Source organism: Cylas formicarius, unplaced genomic scaffold (genome assembly GCF_029955315.1).
Source record: "Cylas formicarius isolate icCylForm1 unplaced genomic scaffold, icCylForm1.1 PGA_scaffold_3__17_contigs__length_32017465, whole genome shotgun sequence".
Lineage (NCBI taxonomy): Eukaryota > Metazoa > Arthropoda > Insecta > Coleoptera > Brentidae > Cylas > Cylas formicarius.
This window is the reverse complement of record NW_026844326.1, coordinates 28,088,087-28,113,058: the sequence shown is the minus strand read 5'-3', so window position 1 is coordinate 28,113,058 and position 24,972 is coordinate 28,088,087. Positions and strand designations below refer to the sequence as shown.

General features: G+C 34.9%; 1 protein-coding gene across 1 annotated transcript; it reads left to right on the top strand.

Annotated features, from left to right (window-relative positions):
* The first annotated feature begins 9,915 nt into the window (after window positions 1-9,915).
* LOC132699548 (CUB and peptidase domain-containing protein 2-like) lies at window positions 9,916-22,840 on the top strand. Its single transcript, XM_060666333.1, has 6 exons — window positions 9,916-10,232; window positions 12,230-12,399; window positions 14,581-14,735; window positions 14,792-14,884; window positions 16,602-16,732; window positions 22,623-22,840. The coding sequence occupies exons 1-6, from the start codon at window positions 10,134-10,136 to the stop codon at window positions 22,809-22,811; spliced, it is 837 nt and encodes a 278-aa protein (XP_060522316.1). The 5' UTR covers window positions 9,916-10,133; the 3' UTR covers window positions 22,812-22,840.
* Window positions 22,841-24,972: the final 2,132 nt, after the last annotated feature.

Here is a 24,972-nt window from a genome sequence, read left to right as displayed (position 1 = left end):
TTGCAAGCAGAATTTGATGGTTTAATGTATTGAATGCTTTGGTCTAGTCTAAGAGTGCCAAAAGGGTAATTTTTCCGTCATTTGCTGCTCTTAAAATGTCATCGCTTACATTGGCTAGCGCAGCAGAACATCCACGGTTTTTCCTAAAACCCGACTGGGTTTTGGGCAAGATTTTATATTGTTCCACATAAACAGAATGCTGTTGATTAATTATTTTTTCAGCAATTTTTGAGATACCTGGCAGTACACTAATTGGTCTCAAATCTTTTAACTGACCTTTTAAATACTTACTTTCTGTGGTGGGGTACAGTTAGCAATTAACTATTAAGCAAATTAAGCCCATGGGAGTTTGCCCTAAAGAATATTTTATTAAACTGATTTTGAAATAAAAGAACGCCATATGCAACTTCACTCTATTAGGCATATTGAGTCAACCTGCAGTTCGGGGAAAATTTGAAAGTCTTTGGTACCTTTGAATTCTATAAATCAACCTAAAACATCAGTTTTGAAGTTTCTGGATTCGTCTTTTATCGACTGCATCAAAGCAATGGCTGTAAACACTAGAAGAGTGCCAAAGCAACCTCTTGGTCTATAGTGATAAGTAGTACCTATAAGAATAAATTAGTTTTAAGGTACCATAAGCTTTTTTAATTTTTTCAGTTACATGCTAACGGAAACGAAGTTTAGAATCCAATAAACCCAGGCTTTTACTGTAATCATAAAATCATTAATTGTTAAGGGCTGATGGTTTCAATTTTCAACTAGACCATCGTTTCCGAAAATTACAGCAGCTGATTTAATAGGATTAATTTTGAGTAGATGATACGTAGTTATTTAAATCAGAATTTATAAGTTCATTACAAATTTTTGAAGAAACGTCGGGAACAGCTATGGGTCCTCCACTATCACCAGTCATCGCGAATGTATTTAAGCCTTTAAGAAGAAAGCTGTCTACACTTTTTATCTGAAATCAAACTTTTGGAAACGCTACGTCGATGATACTTTTGTTAGTTGACCTCATGGTCAAGAAACTCTAGTAGATTTTCTTAGACATTTAAACTCTATACACCCTGACATACGTTTTACCATTAAGTTGGAAACTAATAATAACCTTCCACTTTTAGATATCCCTATCAATAGAAAATCAGACCTAATCAGGCCCAAAAATCATCGGTTTTTGAACTCTCTTCTTTACAGAGCCGTAAAACTATCTAAGCCCGAGTCACTGAACCCAGAATTAAGACACCTTACCTCTGCTCTTCTGTCTAATAATTTCCACGTTAACGATATTAAGCATTACTTTTCCGAATATCACTGTGATTGAAGGTTGTGTATAGCTGAGTGTCGTCAGCTTAAAGATGATAATTTAGGTTACTTAGCGACATGTGAAACTGGGTAGTATAAATAGAAAACTGCGATTTAATAGATAGAAACAATTTTAAGAGGTTTTGTACATTATTATTTAAACCAATGAATTTTAAAATTGCAAATATAAGCTCACGATCGTGCATGTCAAATGCTTTACTAAAAACTAGTTACTACCGAGATTTTGTTTTCATCGGCAATTCTGGGTAAATCGTTCGTTACATCGGAGAGAGACTCTCTTTGATGGTTTCTCCGGTGGTATTCTGTTTAGGCTGACATGGTGTCTCAGCTGGCGCTCTATTACTGTTTCTAAGACTAAGTAGGAAGGATTCTGATCCAACAAAAACCGGTTTCCAGGCCAGTTGTGGGTGATGCACGGGACAACCATAGGGCAGCATAACAAAATTGGCGTTATGTTAATAACATCGTTAACGAATGCTTTAGTTTTTATGTTTCTAAATATGCTGAAGACATCCTCCTCTTTGACCAGATCAAAATAAAAATCGTCCAATACATTTTCGAATACGTTATTATTGTAATAATTCAGAAGTTCGCTTTTAGGAGTGGCATTCGAGAAGGTAGAAAGTGGCCCAAACTAAAACTAAGTTTGAATCATAAATCTTAGAAGACAAGAAAGACTGATTCCATATGAAAATAATGTTTGCATGTATTGATTCACGGATAAAAAAATGTGATGACACTATATTCCGAGATATTATCCGTTCGCTTGTTGAACTCCGATTGGAATCCTGCATCCGACTGGAATCCTGCAGACGTTTCGCCAAAATCTCACTTGGAATCTTCAATGCTCGCGCTCCGAAAACAAAGGGTATTCGAACCCAAAGAGTTAAGGATTAAAAAAAAAAGATGCAAAATTGTTGAACCAAAATTTTCAAATTTCAAAATTGTTCTTGACTTGTTTCAGGTTTTTTTAATACTTTTTTTATACAATCAAAGTTCTTTTTATCATATACATGTATATGGTCTAAACGGATGAAAATGTATATGAACATTTAAGCAAAGAAATTAATCTAGAGGCAAGAATGACCATTGCCCTGATAGAAAAATAATATAGAGAGAGTTGCAATAAATGACGATAATGTCTCTCTATTATCGAAACATGGCGGTTAAAAACTTGAGGGTCCGTCGAGTATAATAAATTTTTGTGTTATACCAGAGCCTCTTCTTATTATTATTTCATTTTTTCAAACACACGGTTACCAAAGGTCAGACTTTTAATTAAAAATGGCCGCAAGTTGTATCGTTTCGCCAGGATTTGCTTTCCCGGCCGATCCCATTAACATCGGTAACTAAATCCGGCACAAGTTTGGCGTCCCCTCGGACTTCAACCCGCCCTGATACGAAATTATATCCATCCCCAAACAGACCTAAATCTTAAAATCGCCCTTAATTAAGGTCTAAGGGTCCATACGGGTCGCAAAATCCCAACTATAACCGAAGCACCTATAGCCGACGTGCGTCCGCACGCAGTCCCGTATTAAGGCCCGTAATTTAAAAGAAAACATTTTTACTATAAATTCGTTAAAATCGTAATTTTCAGCAAATTAAAATGTATTCTTCAGCTGCCTCATGTATTCAGTAACCTCATTCTCTTTGAATTTTATTGAGTTGATCTGATATTCCCACGGAATCATAAATCAAAGATATGGAGACTGACTATTCAGTGGTTCAGTCACTTTATATGTGGTATAAGACATAGGAATAGAGTGTCTTACGAGCCAAAGAAAACTTCATTTGGATAGTCAATCTCTAAACTGCAGTAGTAGAAACCAAAATATTATACCTCAGACAAATTTGATTCTAAATTTGGGGTCATAATTTTTACGTTGCTCGTAGATGGCGCTATTTCTATAAAGCATACCATATTTTTTTTAACTCTGAAGTTATTGCTGAAACTTGATGATTAAAAAAAAAAGAACTTTTGTTGAAGCCGTCCGACCCTGTCCGTTTTTGACTTATTTGCATTTAAAAAGTTCAAGGTATTCTTCTGATTTGACTTATAAATACTGTACGGTGAGCCAATATTTAAGAACAATAATTTCGGTAACAGTAATAAAAAAAACTTCAAACCCATTCTACCTCAATACTTTCTTAAAAGTTTTTAAAAATTAAACAAAACTCAAATTGAGTATAGAGCAGTAATAAAGTTTTTGACAAAAGAAGGGTTAGCACCTAAAATTATTAAAGAAAGGCTGTATGGTGTGTACGGCCAAAGTTCTCCTTCGTATTCTGTAGTGAAAGAATGGCCAAAACGTTTTCGAATGGGCCAGGAGTCCCTTGAAGATGATTCAAGAACTGGTCGACCAGGGAAGGTCATAACGGAAAAAATTGTTGCGATTGTGGAAGAGGTGGTATTGAGTGGTCGACGTTTAAAGGTCAAGGAAATCTCAGAAATTACTAAACTTTCTGATACTGCATGATCATTTAGGTATGCATAAGGTTAGTGCTGGTGTTGCACAATCTGCCATTTTAGAGTGTGGGTTCCAATAGATAGATCATCCTCTCTATAGTCCAGATATGGATATTTGAAAAAAAGATTTACATGGACGGCAATTTAACGACGAAGTTGAGTTAAAAGGGGCTGTTTTAGCTCATTTTGCAGACAAACCAAAAGAATATTTGTTTAAAGGGATTGAGTTGTTAATAAAGAGAAGTAATAAGTGTATTGAAGTTAAGGGGGATTATATTGAAAAATAATAAAAAATTATTACTCTACTTTGTTTGTTTCACATTCTATCGTACAAGGGTATTCGGGACTCCTTCTATTTTCTGTCGTAACTCCTGCAAAGAATTAATTTCCAAAGCTTGGTATACATCAAGTCCTTCATGTATGACCATATGGAACAATGAAAAGGGTCTAAGTTTGAACACCGATGAGGAATACCCTTTTTATGAATCACTCTGCATATAAAAAACACAAGCTCGGAGCCCAGTTTTTAAATTTTTGGGGGGTGGGGGGATGCAATAAGCCGGACGGACCTGGAGCGACACTATCGGCAAGAAGCGCCTGGGGTAACATAACCGGCGACTGCAGTGGTGGGGAGTTGAATATTATGTTGTTCGAAGAACAGGACAGTAATTAAAATAAGTAAGCGCCTCGGAAACTTCGGGAGTGTGAAGTTGGTAATTGCTAGCAGGAGTTTAAACGGTCCCGGTGTCGTCACTATACGAAAGTTTTACGAATAAATGCGGCAATATGGCGGCGCGACGTTGTTTTGTTCGAGCGTCGACCCGGAACCGCCCGAAGATAAACGCCTGCGAAGGAAATTCTCGCAATTCTGGATTAACACTGCGCAGAGGCCCACAACTCAAATTGATGATGTGGGAGTGGCATATCTGATCACAACGTATTTTTTATAATTTCACAAATTTTCATACATGTAAGGATAATTTCGGTTACACTGAATTACAGTCTTTTTTTTAAAACAAATTGTTTGCTACCATTAAAATAATAATATTTAGGAGATCACTCGTCCATCTCGTATCACTAGATTTGAAAGTTGTATTTCACTCACAGAATATTAATAGTATTTAGATTTTTTAATAAAATATTCCATTTTTTACAGAGTAAGTGGGCCGCGACTTTTTCTAAACAATATGTCAGTTGTTTCTTTTTTTATACTAAACACATATTCACATATTTATTAGTACTGCATATAAATGTAAAAAAATTGGAAAATATGCAAGTATATTTCCTAAAAATAGTCTTTCAAAAAGGGGCAGGATGAGGAAGTTATTTTTCAAAAATAAACATTTTCCAAAACAAAACCGAACTACAAAATATAAGTCACAATACAAGAAATAGAGAAAATAAGTGCAAAAAAAAATTGGACCTAAAGTACTTTAAAAAAACATCTCACAAAATTCAGTCAGTTTCCAAGCAATAAATAACTTTATATATATAAATGCATAAAGACAAGAAAGTAAACGAATTATTATAAAAAATGAGTGAGAAAATAACAAAACAAAATGGTGCCAAAAATAAAAATTCCAAGCTTTACATATAAGATTTGTTTGATTTCAATGCCAAAATTAAAGCAATACTTGTTTGTTTCAAAATTTTATATTATCTAGGTTAGACTACGAATTTTATTTATTACATATTACGTAGAAATCAATCATAGTAAAATTCTGATCCCGTACAAATAAAGGGGTTTTGAGAGGACATTCAGTTGTTTAATTTAATAGATTTTTTAGTATTTTAACTTTGTTTTTTATTTTGGAATTATTTTGTCTACTAAATAAACATATATTATATCATGAAAACAAACGACTCTGGATTACTTATACAAAATAAATGATTCTCCTATATTCATTAGTTCAATTAAAAAGCAAATCAAGCGTAAATTTATGGTAGGATAATATGTGGGCATTTATTTGGATAATCGCTCACTTATGTTCGTTGTTTTCTCTTCCTATTCTTAGCATATCTTTCTTTTCTCCCCATTTCTAATTCCTGTGCCCTTTCTGTCGAGCCATTAATGTTAATTGGCTCTGACATCATCTTTCCTTGAAAGGAAACTGCCGCAATGGCTCATTATTCTTACTACATATTGTTAAATTTCCTTTTGGGTGTATCATTTGTAATTTGAAATAATAAACTGTATTATTATCATTTTACAGTAAAAAGAGATGATTTCGCTTTTACAATAGTCTACTTCAGTGGCGTCTCATGACAATATTCAACGTTCTTATTGATATTGAATTTATTTCACTAAAACCTTAGGAGACATATTTACACTGTGTACGGTTGCTATATATGACTCGGAATGATATGTATGAATATGTAGGCAACCAAAAAAATTTTCGACTTCCCATTTCTACACCACTGAATTCGAATGCGTTTCAATAGGACGCCCATTGCTCTCGCACAATGGTACAAATTATTATGCAAGAATCAACACAGACAAAATTTTATTAATTATGCGTGGCGAAGTTTTGTCCTTGTTCCATTGGAAATTAAATTTCATTAAAAACGACAAAGCAATTACGCCGTCACCGTTCGAACGGGCCCTGCCGTCGCGGTGTCAGCGGCGTCCGTCACTTTTTGCCTGAAATTATGCGTCCACTTTTTTTACCCACCTATCCTGTGTTTTTTGCCAATTTTTTCGAAAAATAGTTTTACCTCTTCAATGTTGTCAAATCGCTGTCCTTTCATACGTGGAAATAAGAAGTCATACGGAGCGAGATCAGGCGAGTTAGGTGCATGGGGCAGAGAAACCATGCCAGTTTTAGCCAAAAACTGCTTAACAGAAATGGCTGTGTGCGCAGCTGCACTGTCCGCCACTAATCGGGTCTTTTTTGTCGAATACTGTAGCGCAATCGTCTTAAAACTTTCAGATAAAAAGCTTGATTAACGGTCTCACCACAACCTAGCGGCAGAAAGGTGTACTATACAAGCTCGGCGCGCGGCAATTCAATTCCAGTTTCTTAAAAATCTTTGCCCATATACTTATACTACCTAATTTTTGAGGATATGCAGTTTTGTTATATTGAACGTGTGAAACAGATCTACTGGAGCTCAGTTTTATTAACTAAAGGCGCCTAAGTCTTTCTTTGGACTGAAAGTAATTAAGATTTGGGTAGAATTGGAATACAAGACAATGTATAAAGTTTAAAAATGTTTTCTATTTTTTTTTGTAATTAATATACATTGGATTCTATACTAATAGAATTTAGGTTTGTTGAAATTTCTAGAAACTAGCATTACATATCCAAAGTTTCGATACGACTTAACAACTATTGTTTCAATACGTTCCTCGTACAATATCTTGGAGTTATAAAATCATCCGTTACATTTAATTAATTATTTGTATAAAACATTTCATTTTTTTGCAATTTTATTTAAATGCGGTTTATCTCTCTCTCAATTTCAGAGAAAGCAAAGACGTTAATTATTATAATCCGGCACACGATAAGTGGTCTTGATTTGCCTGGCCTATTATAAACGAAAACCCGATTTTATTTTAGTAGTGTCGATACCGTAGACCTGTAACAATCATTTGCATCATCGCAATCCTTAGTAAGGCTTCTTTTCTATCAGAATGGACAATTTCTCGTCTCTACAGACTCCCTAAGATTCACAAACCAGGATTACCCCTTCGACCTGTTGTTAGCACAATTGGTTCTCCAACATATAACATAGCATAGAACATAGAACATAGAACTGATATTTCGTACTTAACTCCTTTCATTTCATTGAACAATTAAAATCCATTACATTAGATCCACAGGTCAGTTTTGACATCGAATCCCTGCTAACTAAACTCCATATTCCTGAAACTCTCAACGTTATTTCAGATACTTTAAAATCCGAGAATCTGGAACCAAACATTCTCATCTAAATGAAAAAATGCTTGTTTGGAACATCTTTTTCTTATAACGGTTAAATATTCCAGCAAACGTCGGGATGAGCTATGGATTCTCTATTATCATCAGCTATCACGAATATATTTGAGAAGAAAACTCTCGACACATTTGTTGATTAAGAATCCTTTAAACTCTATACACCTCGACATACGTTTAAAGAAAGAATTAAAAACTAATAATAATCTCCCATTCTTAGATATTCATATTAATAAAAATTAGACTTAACAGACCTCACATCGTGTCATTCTGTTTACAGAAAACCTAGATACACAGACTGATATCTTAAATTCATTGTCATATCACCATCCGGCCCAAAAATCATCGGTTATCAATTCTCTTGTTTACAGAGCCGTAAAACTACCTCAATCGGAGTCACTGAACCCAGAATTAAAGCACCATTGATCTGCTCTTCTCTCTAATGATTGCCGCATTAGAGATACTAAGCTTTCCATCACAAAATTCAATATATCAACTAGGCTGAAAGAACATAAAAAGCCTTAAAACTACGACAAATAAACTCATCAGCAGTTGCTGAACCCAATCGCAAAACCGCACATCAAATTTTATTATAGAAATCTATAGGCAGCCAAACAATCCAAACCGCGACAATCAGCAGGTGCAAAGTAGAATACGAGCCAGTTTCAGTTAAACTCTGGAGACGTCTACAGGATGATTGGCGCAATGTCAGAAAGTCCGATTTGTAAATATCATTTGTGCCTTGCCATTAGTGGTGTTACAGCCACTATTTCTTACGTTTAGAATAGAGGAGAGCGAGGAAACAAAAGCGAATCGAAAAAAAAATTACATCCGCAGCAACGGATTGCAATTTGACATAGGCCGGAATCAGAGTTTTCTTATGTCTAGAATTTCTAACTCTTTTGAAGGAGAGACAGGTGACTAGGAATTAATTGGGATGCTATTGGTGGCCATTCTCGGAATAGCGTGAGGAGGGATTAATGCTTCCTTCATTTCCTTTATACAATATTTTATAAATTGTGAATTCAATATGGTTTGGTCTTAAATATCCCGCTTCTGATGTTAGATTTAGACTGTTAATAAATTACTATTCACTCGAATTTTTGGAAACGAACTAGAACAGTCCATATGGTCCGTGATGGTTCTGTAACCCTCCTTAATTTGAGGCTTACACGACGAGCCACTGTTAGGACTTGATGTTTATTTTAACGCAGTAGCGTTTCCATATTGTCCATATATTGATAATTACTAGGTGCTGGAAGGCAAAGTTTGAGTCTAGATGTGAGAATTAACACCGTGGTTCGATTAACAGCGTGTTGAGTGTCATTATTATTTTAAATTTTAAAAAAATCAGTGGCTTATTCATTTCTAGATCTTTTGGACGATGTGCTATCTAGCGTTAATAAAGTGTGTCATCAGCGAATTGGGTTACTACCTGACGTGATTTTCTCCAGCAATGGGTGGATTAAGAATCTGGATTACAATTTCACATAGGCTGAAGTGATTTCCAACTCTTTTTAAGGAGAGAGTGAATGAGTAAAGATCCCACTTCTGATGTTAGATTCAGACTATTAATAAATAAATAATTCACTCGGGTTTTGGGAAACGGATTAGACGGTTCAAGTTACGTGGTGATTTTGATTTCATCTGAGGCTTACACAACGAGCCACCCCTTGGACTTGTTGTTTATTTTAACACAGTGGCGTTACAATATTGATAATTACACAGTGCTAACAGATAAAATTAATTATACAGTATTGAATACAACAGAATGGATTCATATATTTTGTGTACCAATAAAAATAATTGAAACAAAATTTACATTATTTTTTCATTTTTACATTGGGTTTAATATACTTCGGTATTTTTTCAAACCACGCTAAAAAACGTGACGTTGAATTTACCGAGGGTGCGGGGGTGGCGGGATGTTAAAACGCAAATAATTCGTAACCCGGGAACATGAATGCGCCCAATATCAATGTTTAATGCCTGGGGGGGGGGGGGGGGGGGGGCAATCCCCGGCCCCCGTCCTTGGCCGGCCACCTCGAGTCCACGCACCTTCGAATTTCAATTAGCCGAAATCACTACGCCAATGAAACCGTGACGTGGAAATTGCCCGGAAAACAATATTAAAAATGCACGATTTTATCATTTATATTTCCCATAAATCCGATCAGTGGCGTGTCAACGATTGATACGCGAACGTCTGGCATCGAGCGTAGACGTTTCGGACGAGGCGTAGCCGGGCGGCTCTAGGAGTGTTAAATGCATTTTTAAAATTTACGGTGGACGTGTCCGGACCTGATTTATTTATCCACCCGTGCCGCCGTGCAGCTGAAACCTTTCATAGAAAAATATTACGCCTAATTTGAATGTCTGGAATACCGGCATTGACGTGAAATATGACCCGGTGGCTAGTTGTGACCCTGCTGCACGCCCTTGTGACCCTCGATGCGGTAGGCGGGGGGATCGATTGCGCGAATTTGACGAACGTTGTCTATGTAAGTTTAAGTTGGGGGGGGGGGATTGTAAAATGGCACTTTGCCGAGCAAAGTTTCTTTTATTTTTGGGTTCAAGAATTATATAATTAAATAAAAAAACATTATGGACCTGATTTCAAGTAATTCAAAGTTAATAGCGTGCTGTTGAGAAAACTAAAAATTTCCCATCACTTTCGAAGGTACGCCAAAGAAATCGAAATTTGCCTATCTTGTTATTCTTTTATTTATTTTTTCGTATAATCCCTCAAAAGAACTACACCATGTAGTAGAAAATATGAATACAACGATGTACGATATAATAAGATTCTGCATTGTTTAAATCACAAAAAGCGGTTTTTCTTAAATTTTCAAGGTTTTTATATTTATAATTTAATTTAATTTGTTCCTTTTGTTGCATTTCAAGAGAATTAAATAATAAAAAATTCTGACGGGTTTCTGCAAAATTTTCTAAAGTACATTTGACATATCCATATAACATTTTTAAAACTAATTAAACATATTACCGCATTTTCGGTTGATTTTGTGAAATTTATTTGAAAGGTTAATCCTAGCATCTTCATGGCCAAAATCACAATTTGGCAATCACTTATATGTATTTGGTTCAAAGTTCAAAACTCATATTTTATTCGAGACTACTGAAGCTAAATATCAAATGTGCAATAGTTTTGCATAGATAATTTTAAGTTCTTTTTTTTTTTCTGTTGATAATTTAATATTTGTCTTAGGAAAATTATATTTTAGAAATCTTCTTCTTCTTCTTATCGCGCCGTTTCATTACGAAGGTTGTCGATCCATATAGTTAAACTTTGGAAACTGCTGTTCTGAAAAGATCATCCAGTCCATCTTCGCATGTATTTCATCCATGTCCGAAGTATTGGGTTTTTCTTATTTTTATAGCTGTTAAAAGTTCTTTTTCTTGGTTCATCCTTGTTAGTAATTCCGTGTTTCTCACTTTCTGTACCCAGGGAATACGAAGAAGACACCTGTATGCTAAAAATTGCACATTTTTCGAAAAACACCAAATGACTGTAAACTTCTTCTTTCTACGACATATAGCACGATTGCTTGTCTTTCTTCACACCTTCGCCATCATTTTGTCATTTGGGAGGTTATCGCTCCACCTTTTCCTTCCAAGGCCCCTTCGTTCTGTTTGTTATCCCACTTTATCTTTCGATCCAACACCCAGTCATTAATGTTCTCTACCCCGCGTATGGGTTTCTGCTGCATAGGTGAGTATATGTCTACTAGCAGTTTTATATATCCGGGTTTGTGCTCGAATGTGTTTATTTCTCCGTATCCAGATATTCATCGATTTTTCGAAAGTAACCAGCGGGCTTAAAGAGTCCTTTTGCCGAATACCATTACTTGCAGATATTTATTGAGTTACTTTCCCAATGTATATTTTCAATTGTTTCCATAGCGCTGAATGGAATTTGTTGATAGTAAAGAAGGTGTATTATATCTTTCAATTGTATTCAATCGAAGGCTTTCGGTAAATCAATAAAACATACAACTCTAAACTTGCCTTTTTTTTTCATGAAAATCGAGGTCCAGTCAACTAGATTAGTTTTCGTCTCGCTCCCGAAACACCAATTCAGACCAATAATATCCTAAAACATCCTTTAACGCTTTTTTTCCTAATGTTTTTTTTTCGCCTAGAGATAAACGATTCGTCGTTTAGCATTGGGGGGGGGATTTTTTTCTCTTTGAATAACTTTAACTCTGTATTGTTTGGCGATAAAAATGCATGACCCAGAAGTAGTTCTAATAATATGTATCACGTTTCCCTGCAATGAACTTTTGCGCAGCCCGGAGCACGTGGCTGTCCCCTTCTTGTACTAATCGAACTAAACCCGGTACGAAAATGTTTATAACCCGGCGGAGCGTTTTATAAATTCGACTTCTTTTTTACGCGAAGAAGGTAAACAAACCGAACCCGAACGTCGTTATTGCCCACACCGAAAGTCACACACGGGCGGACCTAATTTTATTTCAAGGGACGGGGCCGCGCCAGGGAGCCCGAACTCGGCGACGCACCCTACCAGGCCAATTTGTTATTCCGCTTGAACGGATCGGGCGTAAGTTTTTGCGGAGGTAGCCTGATACACCCCATATGGATTTTAACGGCGGCCCATTGTCTAGAGCGCAACGGCGAGCAGTTTAGCCCGTAAGTCAGGATCGAACAGGATTAGCTTTCTAAGCTTCCCTCTCAGTGCGTGTAATCTAGAGTTTAGGGACTGGAGTCCATTTCCGAAAGGTTTCGAGTAATGAAGCCTCTTCGGTATGCAAAGGGTTACGCAGAGTTACGCTACTTTCATAATTTGGGATTGATTTCACTGTAATTTTGTTTTATCGAGTGCTGGTAGTACCACCCGCACATAAAATTATAAGATTGAAGTCTCCAAATCCATTTTCGCAAAGGTCTTTATATCTAAATTGCGCACACGGGCAGATAAGGCAACAACTTTGGTCTTGTTAGATTATAGCGAAGCTTTCAATAGCCTCAATAACCAAGTAAAAATACTCCGAATTTAAATTTAAGAAAATTCAATTGATTCGTAATTACCTGGGTCACATATATCAACCAGGTTCGATTGACAGCATTAGATCGAAGTTGAGAAGGATGCGCCTCGAGGCTCACTATTAGGACCTCTTTTTTCATTATTTATACACCAGATATGTCGGTTTGGTGCGTTCAGTACCCACAGACATGCTGATGACACACAAATACCCGATCTGACGCAGTGAAAGCGGCAAGGAGACTAATTAATTGCTTGAAATCGGTCTTTAAATACTCAAATGATGCGTTGATTTACTTTGAGCCAGCGAAGTATTGGACCGCTCAAAACTTGGAAATATTTATAAATTGTATTAAAACTCCAGCTGTTGAGGCATGTAAAAAACTTTGGTATAATCTTTGATAATGAACTTAAATTTCATACACAGGTGTTCAAAGTTCTACAAAAGGCATATGTGCTTGGATGTTTTGACAAAATATAAATTACAAAAAGTACAGAATTCATGATTCGATTTGTTTATAACATAAAACGAAGATATCACGTAAAACATAAAGAAAAAACTTTTACGGAAAAATACCTGAATAATGAAACACTTTATTTAATATTATTTTTTATCGCAGAAAAACAAACTGGTTTTCCTGCAGATTACTGTCCTGTTCTGTATATGTTCAGGGCCTTAGATGGTAACACTGGATGTACTCTAATATTAACGGATTTCACAATAGCTTTTGATATGGCTAATCATAAAATTCTTACATCTATATTACTCTACACTGGTGCTAATACACAGGCTTCAAACCTTGTTCTGCCATTTATACCGGAGATATACCAGGGACATGATAACATACTAATACCACAGTTGTATCTCAATTTCCTAACCCTCCAAGACGACGACAAGCAAATATACGGGGTGTTTCACCAGAGGTTTGAATAGTTCCATAAGCGGAGATGTTCTATCGAGCTAAAATATTTTTAACGCTGCTTCGTTGCCGCTTTTTCGAAAAAGTAGAATCAATATTGAAATTTGAAATGGGACATCGTGTATACTATCGGATTTTCCGATCAATGGCTTGATCAAACCGTAGCTTAATTTTGGATGCGGCGTTCCGTCTTGCCACAACTCCTTTCAAAACACTATTGTTGCACTATGTTTCACGACGTATTTCATAAAAGTGTGTTTATGCAAATTATGTATGTTTATGAAAAATTGACTAGCACTGCATATATTTAATTTTTCAAAGAAACTTCCACAGGCTACTGTAATGATTTTTAAAAAACTTCTGGATTCCTCCTGCGTCGGTTTTTGCTTAGTCGAAATTGCTGACGTTTCGCCAATCATCCTGTTGGCCTCTTCAGAGCTTGACTTAACTTGACACCACCAAACTCACTCTCAGTCAAGCTCTGAAGGAGCCAACAGGATGACTGGCAAAACGTCAGCAATTTCGACTCAGCAAAAACTGACGCATGAGGAATCCAGAAGTTTTTTAAAAAGCACTGCTTATATTTTTGTGTTGCCATACTACTAAATTGACTACTCATTAGGATAAATAGAGGTAAAACCAAGAAACACCAGATGACATTTTTATTCTAAAAAGGTTTCGTCAGACCACTGCAAATTAATTATATTTTTTAAAATTGCCCATAAAAGGTTTCTTGTTATCAACGGAATGACTGTCGTCCAAAGCAAGTTCCATTAAAATCTAATCTAGTGCGGGTATTTTTAAAAAAAAGAGTAAACTTTAGTAGAACCGCTACACTTAAAAATTTTGGAAATAATAAACAAAATATTAACTAATTGACGGTGGAAATTTAGCTTTATTTATTTTCAGCGAGTTTATAACGGTGGCCTTGGGAAGCGTATTAACAGATGGCGACGGAGCCCAAATGGTTCCGGCAGGCCGTGTCTTCATCAGCCCGGGATATCTCGTAAACGGAAACTCGGATGACGTCGGCCTCGTTCGATTGGCTCGACCCGCGAAACTAAGTGCCGCCGTTTCTGTGAAACTAAATTACGTCTAACCAAAAGTATTTTTTTTTTAGGTAACTACGTCCAAACGATTTCCCTCCACCGCAATAACGGAGAAAGTTTGCTTAATCTGACGGCGTATTTGACAGGTTTCGGTATAATAAACGGTAAATTATTTGCTTTTGTAAATGTCAACATTTTGACACAAATTGAATAAGTGCTTACTAGGTAGCTGTCAAATAATGTCTGTCAAGACATGCTTAATAAAGACAGACAGCACGGATTTTATAACTGTCATGGCGATTCACAATTTATCCGATTTTTGAAAAAGTATGGTGTTTCATAATAAATATTTCGCAAAATTAAACTACTGACAAAATTACGCTAGATATTTTAATTCTGCTGTGAAAAATATATTTAAAAAAAGCAATTTGTAGAAGGACATTTCCTAACTATGGAAAAGTGGAAGTAACAAAGTTAACACCTTTGTGATATAATTTCCAAATTGAGTGGCAAATCTGGTCAGTTGAAATTTACAAAGATATTTTAAAATATAGTAGAAAACACGATAGCGGCCGTTGTCGTTAATTAGCTACACCATTAGAAATTTCAAATTTTGATCAAGTCCGTAAGCCAACTTTTATGAATACTTGTGCAGTGACAAATAAATAGACTAAACTTATTGCTAAGAAGAAAGTGAAAAAGAACATGCCATAAGTAAGGAAGTTAAGTCACAACTGGAGCTTCATCAGCTGACAGAGCTATGGAATTTCTAAAAGAGGATGCATATTAGTCTTTCCTTTTAGGAAATCAGATATCAGCTACATATCCATTGATATGTAGCTGACACGAACAGTGCTTATATGTTTTTATGGCTTGAAGCTATGGCAGGTGCTGAGGCAAATGAGATTTTTTCCTCTTTAATTCGCTGTTTAAATAGTGTATTTACCAATAAAAGATCCTCTGGTGGTCAAAATAACAATAAATTATTGGCAATTTAAGACCTTTCCGATTAAATACAGATTGAGTTTGTTATCGGCGGGCTTATAGCTTTATGCTCTGTGACAGCGACGTTGCGATTTTATAGAAAAAAGGCGATCTGGTCAACGTCATTCAATCAGCAAGGTACAACCCACCATTTGAAGAATTCAATATGGGCAATTTTGAATTTTGGGATACAATAGGACCTAGTTCTTAACACATCAGCAAAACAGATCGATAAAGATATCTGTAAACTACTCTGACTTCAATCAGAAAACAGAATATCTGAAAACAAGAAGAAAAGTCTTCGCTTTAGGTTGCCCTATCTGAGTAATCCACTGCCTCAAGAATCTGCTACGAGCATACGTCAGAAAGGGAGTTCTTTTTTCTTAAAAAACATGTTTATTTTTAACATGAAATTTACATTTTGTTTCACGTTTGTGGTTAGCCCAATTTTTATTATCAACAAGCCCTAAAATATATAAGCATATTGTTAAAATGTTCAACGGCACTTTCCCCATTTGTTTTTTAATTTCACAATTTTTATTTTTAGTTTTCTTTTATTAGCTACATCAGTTTGAGTTAGTATTAGTTTTCATCTGCCTTAAACAATTTTTTTATGTTATTAAGCTAATAAAACGAATAACCTCTTTTTTGTTGTATTTTTCGTGAATATCTCAAAACTTTCTTTTTGGCACTTGTCACCTTTATTACTCCCACCTTATTCCAAAACGCCGCCATATCTCAAAGGCGCTTTGACATATCAAAATGCTATCTCCATAGTCTGAAAATTTGAGCCTAGTATATGGAAGTCACAATCTCTCAAAAGCAAGGAAGCCGCGGTGACCAATGAAAAACTATTCGTTAGCGATCAATTTAATCAGTGGGAAAAATGGTTTACAGACTTTCGCAGGCGACCCAAGAGGCTCCGGAAAGCGATTTTGCACGTGGCAAAGCCCGAAAAGTGTTCGCTGAAACCGCAAGACGACCAGATCTGTTGCACTTCGACCGTGGATGAAGGGAAAGCTTGCAAGGTAACTATAACTATTCAATAACGCAAAATAATACTCGAGATGCAACAAGGTCGTTCTTTAAAATTTCTGGACTTGAGTATAACTAAATCACAAAACAAATGAGATTTTTGGGTACATAATAACTAAAATCACCCTTAGACATACACACACAATAGCAGCATTTCATTCTTTCATCGACAGAAATTTTTGAAAAAGAATTAAATATTATAAAACAGGTTACTAGGTCTCTTTGATATATAAGATTTTATCTGAAAAACAATGAATTACATAGGAACCTAGCGAGAAAGTTTCCACACGTCTCTCTAAATGTCATCTCAATATTGCTTTTAAAACTGAAAATATAGGTATTTTGAAAAAACGATAAAGCTAAGTCACAAAAAACTCAAAAATCTGGACTATGCAGGTTAAAATACGTTCGAAAATTTATATCGGACAAACAAGTCGAACATTCGGGAATCGCATTAATGAACAAAAATGAACAATCTTCATGATAATTTTGATATTTTGCATTAGAAAGCTATAAAATAAACTGAATGGAAGCTATGGAGATTGACAAAATAATACATTCGAATTCATTACTCAATAACCATTTGGATTTGACTGGATATTCGTTAAATCTGACTTCAAATTTAACTGTAAATAGGAATTCATTACCACCCTAATATATTTAAAGTCCTCGGAAGAATTTAATATTTTGTGTTTGATAAAGGCACAGTGTTGCCGAAACGAGAGTCACCGAGGGGCGGGAATATAATGCCTTTGGGTACAACGCACGGCGTTGTGTAACATCGTGAGTATTATATGGGCGTTGTGTTGGCATTGTGGGCTTTATAAAGGCATTGTCAACCATTTTATCTTGATGCACTGTTTCCTGCGTTTTCCTAGCTTAACTTTTATTTCGTATGAACTAGTGTGAAGTTCATCAGGGTTTTTCTAACCTCAAACATGATTTATTTAATCATCAACTTTGTTTTTAAATTCTGACCTGGATTTTAAAATTCGGATATGGAAAGCTTCCGACGCTCGTTCTGATGCGTTCTGATGTCCCAATGAGAACAACAATCGCTTAGAAAAAGTTTTGGGCTGCTCAAAATAAAAAAAATCAAAAAAACATTCGATTTGGTAGAAACTGAGTCAAAAAGCAGCTCGGAAGAAAGTGATCATATTCCCAATTTTTTATTTAAAGGGGAGTTAAAAAACAGAAATAAAGATACTGACGAAGATATTGAACTCGACATTGAACGAAACAAATTTTATAAAGTAGCTTATGATAAAAAATGCTATATAGGCCAAATTGTATAAAAAGGGGAGTAGAACCCCGTTTAAAATTTACTTTTTGCAAGTGATGATAAAATATTTATTTTAAAAAAGGCTGACAAAGTTAAAATTATTAAATTGTACGATTCAAAAAAGTTAACCAAATACACATTCTGCTATGATACTTAAAACATTTCCGTGTATTTATTTAACATTATTGTAATTGAAATGATGTTTATAAATTCAGTTTGATGTTCAAATAGTTAAGTTATCTATATTATCTTATTATAAAGAAGGGTTCCTATCTTTTTTATGTATAAATGGAAAAGTCTAGAGCAAAAAAATGAAATAATAATTTAATGAATTAAGTAAAGCATTGATAGGACGAAAACATATAATTTTTTTTTTAAATACATTAACATTAACTGATGAATAAAAGCCTATGTTTATTGCATAAGTCTGAGATCATAAGTTTTATTTTAAAAAATCAATCTGTCGCATTGCTTACTGCACTTGAAGTTTAATTGAAATCAAACGAAGGACTTTCAATTTACTTTATTTAGGAATTTTTCCATTTGGTTTTCTTTTAATACGTTTTACAAAAGGGGATGGCTGTATGACCTAACAAGGGGCATTGTGAACAGTTCATAGAAATTATATGATATCTTATGGGAAATGTAGACATTGTACGGCATTGGAATAGATTATAGGAATTAGGAGGCATTATTTGAGAATTTCGGGAGAATTGAGGCATTTTGATGTACATAAAATGATAATAAATAAATAATATATGAAAATCCGAACGCTGTTTGTTCTCATTTAAAAATACGATGAAAAATCCTAACTTTAACTCCGTGTCTCTTCCAAAAAAAGCAAGTTTATAAAAAATGGTTTAATATTAACACCTAGTAGTGTTTTTCTATTATAAGTAGCGCGTGTGCCCCTGTAAAGCTACGATGAAACGGAACCGGATCTTCATTGGTCCAAAATGGCGTAGCAAAAAAAAATCATTTAGCTACAGAGGCGGACTTTTAATAAAGCATTATCCGAGCCGGTAACAAATTTGAATAAATAAATCTATAAAAAAAAAAGTTAACTAAAATGAGTTCGTTAATTAGGTCCATAAAGTTTAATTGGCATCAAAACAATAAAGAAATATCACAATATTTAAAAATGTAGTTGGCTATGACATCACAATCTATTTTTTTTACGCATTAAGTTATAAACAAACTTTGACATTTCTGTTTGCTTTTGTTGTTTTTCATATTTCTGTTTAAAAAGTTGTATTTTAAATAAGTAATAGTTTGTTGGTTAACTTATAACTTTATTTTTGTTACTAGGAATTTTCAATCAAGCTAGATAATTAACTATTAAATGTGTCTTTAAATATGAATTCTGAAGTTTTATTAAATCTAGTATAGAGTCGATTTTTCCCAAAATCTCCACGTATTGATGGACACCGTGTATTATTAGCAATAGGTTTTATTATATCTTTAAAATAAGTAGTCTATAATATTGCCAACAAGTGACCTAAGCTTTAAATTCAGCAAGATTTTATACAGATGTTATCTTAAAGGGATTAAAATTTAAATATAAGATAAGTTACAACCTTACCTTGATTTTTGTCCTACAATTGATATCTGAATAAAAACATACGGTGTTAAATTTGAAAATCTTGAGATTTTATTAATTAAAGTCGCCAAAACGGTACCACCTATTTGGGACACTCTGTATAAGCTGAGGCGCATCTGTCAAACTGATTGAGTAGCGCATCATCTCCTTAGTCTGTGGTTAAATTTTCGTTGAAATATCTGGATCAGTAGCGTCACAACACAATTTTATATGGGGCATTCAAATTATTAAAAAAAACACATAAACTCAATTTTTAAGAAAGTGATCTTTATTTTAACCAAGGATGTGTGTCGACACAACGACGGGTAAACAGGGGCGGACTTTTAATAAAGCATTATCCGAGCCGGCCGGGGGTGTGGGGTGGGAGGTCGTAGGCAGTAGGCGGGCTTCGAAACGAGACAAAAAAAACTCGCTCGCGCATTCGACCCCCCCGCCGCCCTTTCATTTCCCGTTCTGTAAATTTCTAAACGGTTTCTGGGTTGTTTGAGGGCGTCTTTTTTGCCCGCCTTGATTAACTTGTAAGGGTTGGCGCCCGGGCGTATATTGGATTCTTTTGAGGAGCCGGGGACCCCCCGACGGCACGCCAAATTATATTTTCGCCGGTTAATAAAACGATAATAATATCGGGATTAAATTTCGCTTTTTTTCTCTCATCGCCCCCCACCTATCGTAGCGACGCGACTTTCGCGCCGTTGGCGAGTTTGTAAAAATTGAAGGGAATTTTTGTGCTGGTATGCGAGTTGTCAAACACCCGAGAAAAAATTCAGGTTCAATTATTTCCTCTAATTTAATTACAATAGTTCGTATTTGAGGGCCTCTCTCTGATCTTCTTCAACCAGAAGCATTGCCGACGTCCAGGTCCGTGTTTTCCCTCAATCTTACCATCCATTACAAGCTGTTTTTCTCTTTCTCACTATGTCGAGGAGCTGTAGCTCCTTTTTAATTAGAAGTCCTTCATTAGAGACACAATGAGTCCATGGTATCCTCGACATTCTCCGACACACCCACATCTCAAATGCGTCCAACTTTTTCAACTCCGTAAAAAATTATGGAAGGTTATCTCTGAATTGGATGTTGAGACGTAAGTTTGGCAATTTTAGGAAGTTTGTTCTTGCCCAAATATCTAAATTTTGAGACTCTTCCATATATGTCTACATTCGTTGCCCATCTTGGATATCGATTTATCACCATGACTGTTGTTTTCTTTATAGGATAATCTATTGAGTAGTCTTTGAAAGCCTTCGGAGGTGTCTGCGATCACAAAGGTGTCATCTGCGTATCTCAAGTGATTCTCGAATTATTGCTTAACCCGTCATTCACTTTTAAGCCGTCGCCGTGGTTGCAGGGGCTTCTAGTTTTACTGTCACCTCTTGTTGTTCATAAAGCTTTTGAATAAGTATGGTTAGGAACTCATTGATGGTCGATATCTACCAAATCGAAACCAACCGAATATCAGATTGATAACTTCAAACTTTGAACATGTTCCCTAATTCAGCACTCAAGTAGACTGAAAAGTTGTTTTAGTTAGATGGGGACAGAATAGAGTTTTGGGGAAATCAAAGGTGAAAGTTTCCGCCCTCTAGTTGAGGAGGTCGCATATGCATGGAATGCTTTAAACTCCTGTCATCGCAAATGGAATTTTGTCCTTGACGGACCGAAGATGTTGAGATGTTTTTGGACAAGTGGTAAATCTGGTTTTGACGTTATACTTCTTTAGAACTTTTGGTATGTGGCCAGTGATGTTTTGAATGTAAGGAAAAGGACCATAATGACCAGTGTAGGATTGGTTTCGGCCTCATTGCTATTTTAAGGTTATGGTGAAGTGTTTTTTTGATGGAATCTTTAATATGGAAATTATTAGAGAGCCTCGTCAAACAATATATAAGCAGGTACAGAGTAACATACGAAGCAGTTTGAGTCAAGCTCCGAAGAAGCCAACAGGATAATTGGCGAAACGTCAGCAAGTTCGACTCGGCAAAAACCGACTCAGGAGGAATCCAGAAGTTTTGTAAAAAGTTTTACAGTAGCCTGTGGAAGTTTCTTTGAAAAAAAAACTCTTCATATTATTTTATGGATTTGTTGATTATGTTTCTTCCAATATTTATTTTAAACGATTTTCTATCAATATTTTCAATTTTGATTATATTTATTTTTCTTATCTATTTCTTATTTTTCTTTTCTAATCTCTCTTTATATGACATTTAGATTCGCGCATCCACATCGAACAAACTCCTAGTATTCTTCATGTAATGTACCTCCGACGGAAACACGAAAAATACTTAAAATACAGAAAATCCAAAGGAGTCAAATCAGGTGATCTCACTGGTTAGCTTCAGGGTCTCTTAAATCTCACAATGTAAATAAAATTGAAAACAGGTTAAAATTTGTCACAATCAAGTAGTCAAAGAAAAGTGGAAGCAAGGTCTCGAATTTGAAAGAAGTTTTGCTACTTTAAAATTGATGTATTGGGTTCGTAAATTCGTTGCGTTACCATATAAACGATTATCACTAGTGAAAATAATGATTAAAAGGCCCGGTGTTCAAAATAATGACACATCTTCCAAAATTTTTAAGATATCGAAGTCATTATAGGAAAATTTGAAGGAACCTACAATGAAATCCAACATCAGGTGTTAGATTTAAAAGATCTGAATTAAGAGAGATAAGTGATAAGATACAATTTACTCCTATGGAAGTATTAAAGAATCACACAGTAGTGTAGTAGCTATTTTGTATTAGTTTATGCATATATATTGAATTTCTATTTACTAAAAAAAAAAATAGTATACAGGAAATTAAGCCTGTTGAACCTCACCAAGTGAAGCTGAGATGGGGTAAAACAGATGAAGAAATGTGAAAGCTTAGCTAATCTAATTTTATACCATACCATAATATGGGGATCGATGCGTGGACCAAATTTTTACCCAAGCACAAAATTACCTTTCGCGTCGACGCGTTCCAACCAAAACGTTATTTCCCGACGAGCCAAATTTGATTTCAGGGCGACAGCGGAGGGCCATTAGTAACAATCATCGCCGGCAAAACTTACCAAATAGGCATCGCCAGTCACTTGTCACTGCTACCAATTTGTCAATTAAAATTCAACAATTCCATCTATGCGCGCGTTTCGAAATACATCGAGTGGATTTCGAACGTTACCGACGTTAATTTTCAATATTACGACGCGTAATAATAATGCGTGCATTTTAATAGGGCCGATGTGACACTGTCAATAAAATTTTAACAAAAAGCGTTTCAATTTTTCCACCCCCTATTCTTGAAGTGTAAATATTAAATTAACTTTCACAACTTTGAATTAATAAATTAATGTTATTATTTTATAGCGTCGACAGGTGCTGTATTTTACATACAGCCACAAAAAGTAGAAAATTAAATTTATTGGAAGCAATATCAATTAACAAAATGAGACATTGAAATGTATTGCTTAACCGTCAATTAGATTTAATTTAGATTTTATTGAACTTAAATTCTCACAACAACATTAATTAAGGTTTTATAGTCATCTTTCGGTATATAGTAGCAGGTAGTTTGTAAATATTACATTTGATAAAGACACAGTGTTGTCAAAACAATTTTTATGTAAAAATATATAATTTCGTGAAAATCTGAACTTTTAGTTATTATTTATTTAAAAAAACTAACCAAAACTAACCAAAACTTTTAAAAACCGGTACTTTTTTCGCAACATTTTGACAGCAAAATTTTCAAAATCCGTTAAAAAATAAGCTCACAGGAAGGAAAAACCAGATAATTAAATAAATTTTTATATAAGCAAAATAGGTATTACTTAGGTGGCCCTGCTTCAATTCATCATCAAGTCGGCATGATTGAAAATTCTGACAGTTTGTACATTTCTATCATGTTATCGATTTGGATTATCAATGAAAACAATAATAAACGTTAGGAAGGGTTACTTACATCTTAATATAAATTGGTTATTAAGTAAATATCTATCGCAATTATTTAATTCAATAAATACAAAACTCCAGTTCCCAAATAAATGAATGTGATGTTCTGCGTCAATGTAAAACTTGTTTTACAGTAACACACGTTGATATACCACTTTCAAAACGATTCTACCTACATTGTTGAGGTTTCATCTTCTAACAGATTTTCAAAATATTCTGTAGAATTATCCCAAAAAGTGACAGACTTGAAAAGAAAAAAAAATCGATTCTCTTGTTCTTCTGAGTTTCCGGTTTCCGGTAACGGGTGCTTGTTGCTTATGACGTTCGTATACATACAATACTTACGTTAGTTTTTGACTGTATCACCGTATTCCAAAAGCATATCAACTTTTTACCATAATAAAACCCTATCAACAAAAATTGTTGCATCTCAGAAAAAACTCTCCCTTGAATTTATTTATTTTTTTTAAATACTAATGGCTTCTTTTATTTCCACCGCATGAGAATATCGAGAGTTTCTTCTGCATAGAAGAATGAATAGAAGCAAAGCCACCTAAGTAATATCTTGTTTTTATAAAAATATATTTACTTATCTGGTTTTTTCCTTCCTGTGAGCTTATTTTTTGACGGATTTTGAAATTTTTGGGGTCAAAATGTTGCAAAAAAAAGTACCGGTTTTAAAAAGTTTTTGTTCCAAAAAACTTGGTTATCCTAAAAAATTAAAAGTCCATTACATTAAATCCTATATGCCATTAGACAAGTAGAGAAAAATTTCGTTTACAATTTTTCACATGATCAGACATAATTTTCAAAAATTAAATAAAAAATTTTTATCGTAGAATGATCTCCTGAATCCCAAAGATGGAAAAAAAATTGATTGTGCCATTTAAAATTCTAAAATTACTTACACATTGTCAAAAATTTGGAACTTAAGCCTATATTACGCCTTCTAAATTTCATATCGCAATTCCGAGCGGTTTAGAAGTTATAGAGTGAAGATAGAGTTTTCTTGTGTCACCCGGTATATGTAAAAAGGAAAAGGAATTAAATGAGACATACAGCATTCGTTTTACATATAAAATACACTAGACTAGATTGACTATTTAAAAAAATATCTGTATATCAATGTTTGTATATGAAAATTCCTGACTTTTAGAATAAAACTGGCTACGTCACTGGATTTGATCAAAAAAACCCTATGCGGACCTTTTCGATACTTTTACTCATAACCGCAAAATTTCCGAATTATTTATTTAAAATTCCAAGATAATTCACTATTACATTTCTGTGTGTGCCACCCACGCCGAGCGCTCAAAATACATAAAAACTTTTTATCTCCACACGAAAAGTTTCGTTGGCGGAGCGGGAGCGGTAGGGGGTGGCGGGGGGATAACATCGAACGCTCCTCGAACTTGCAATACT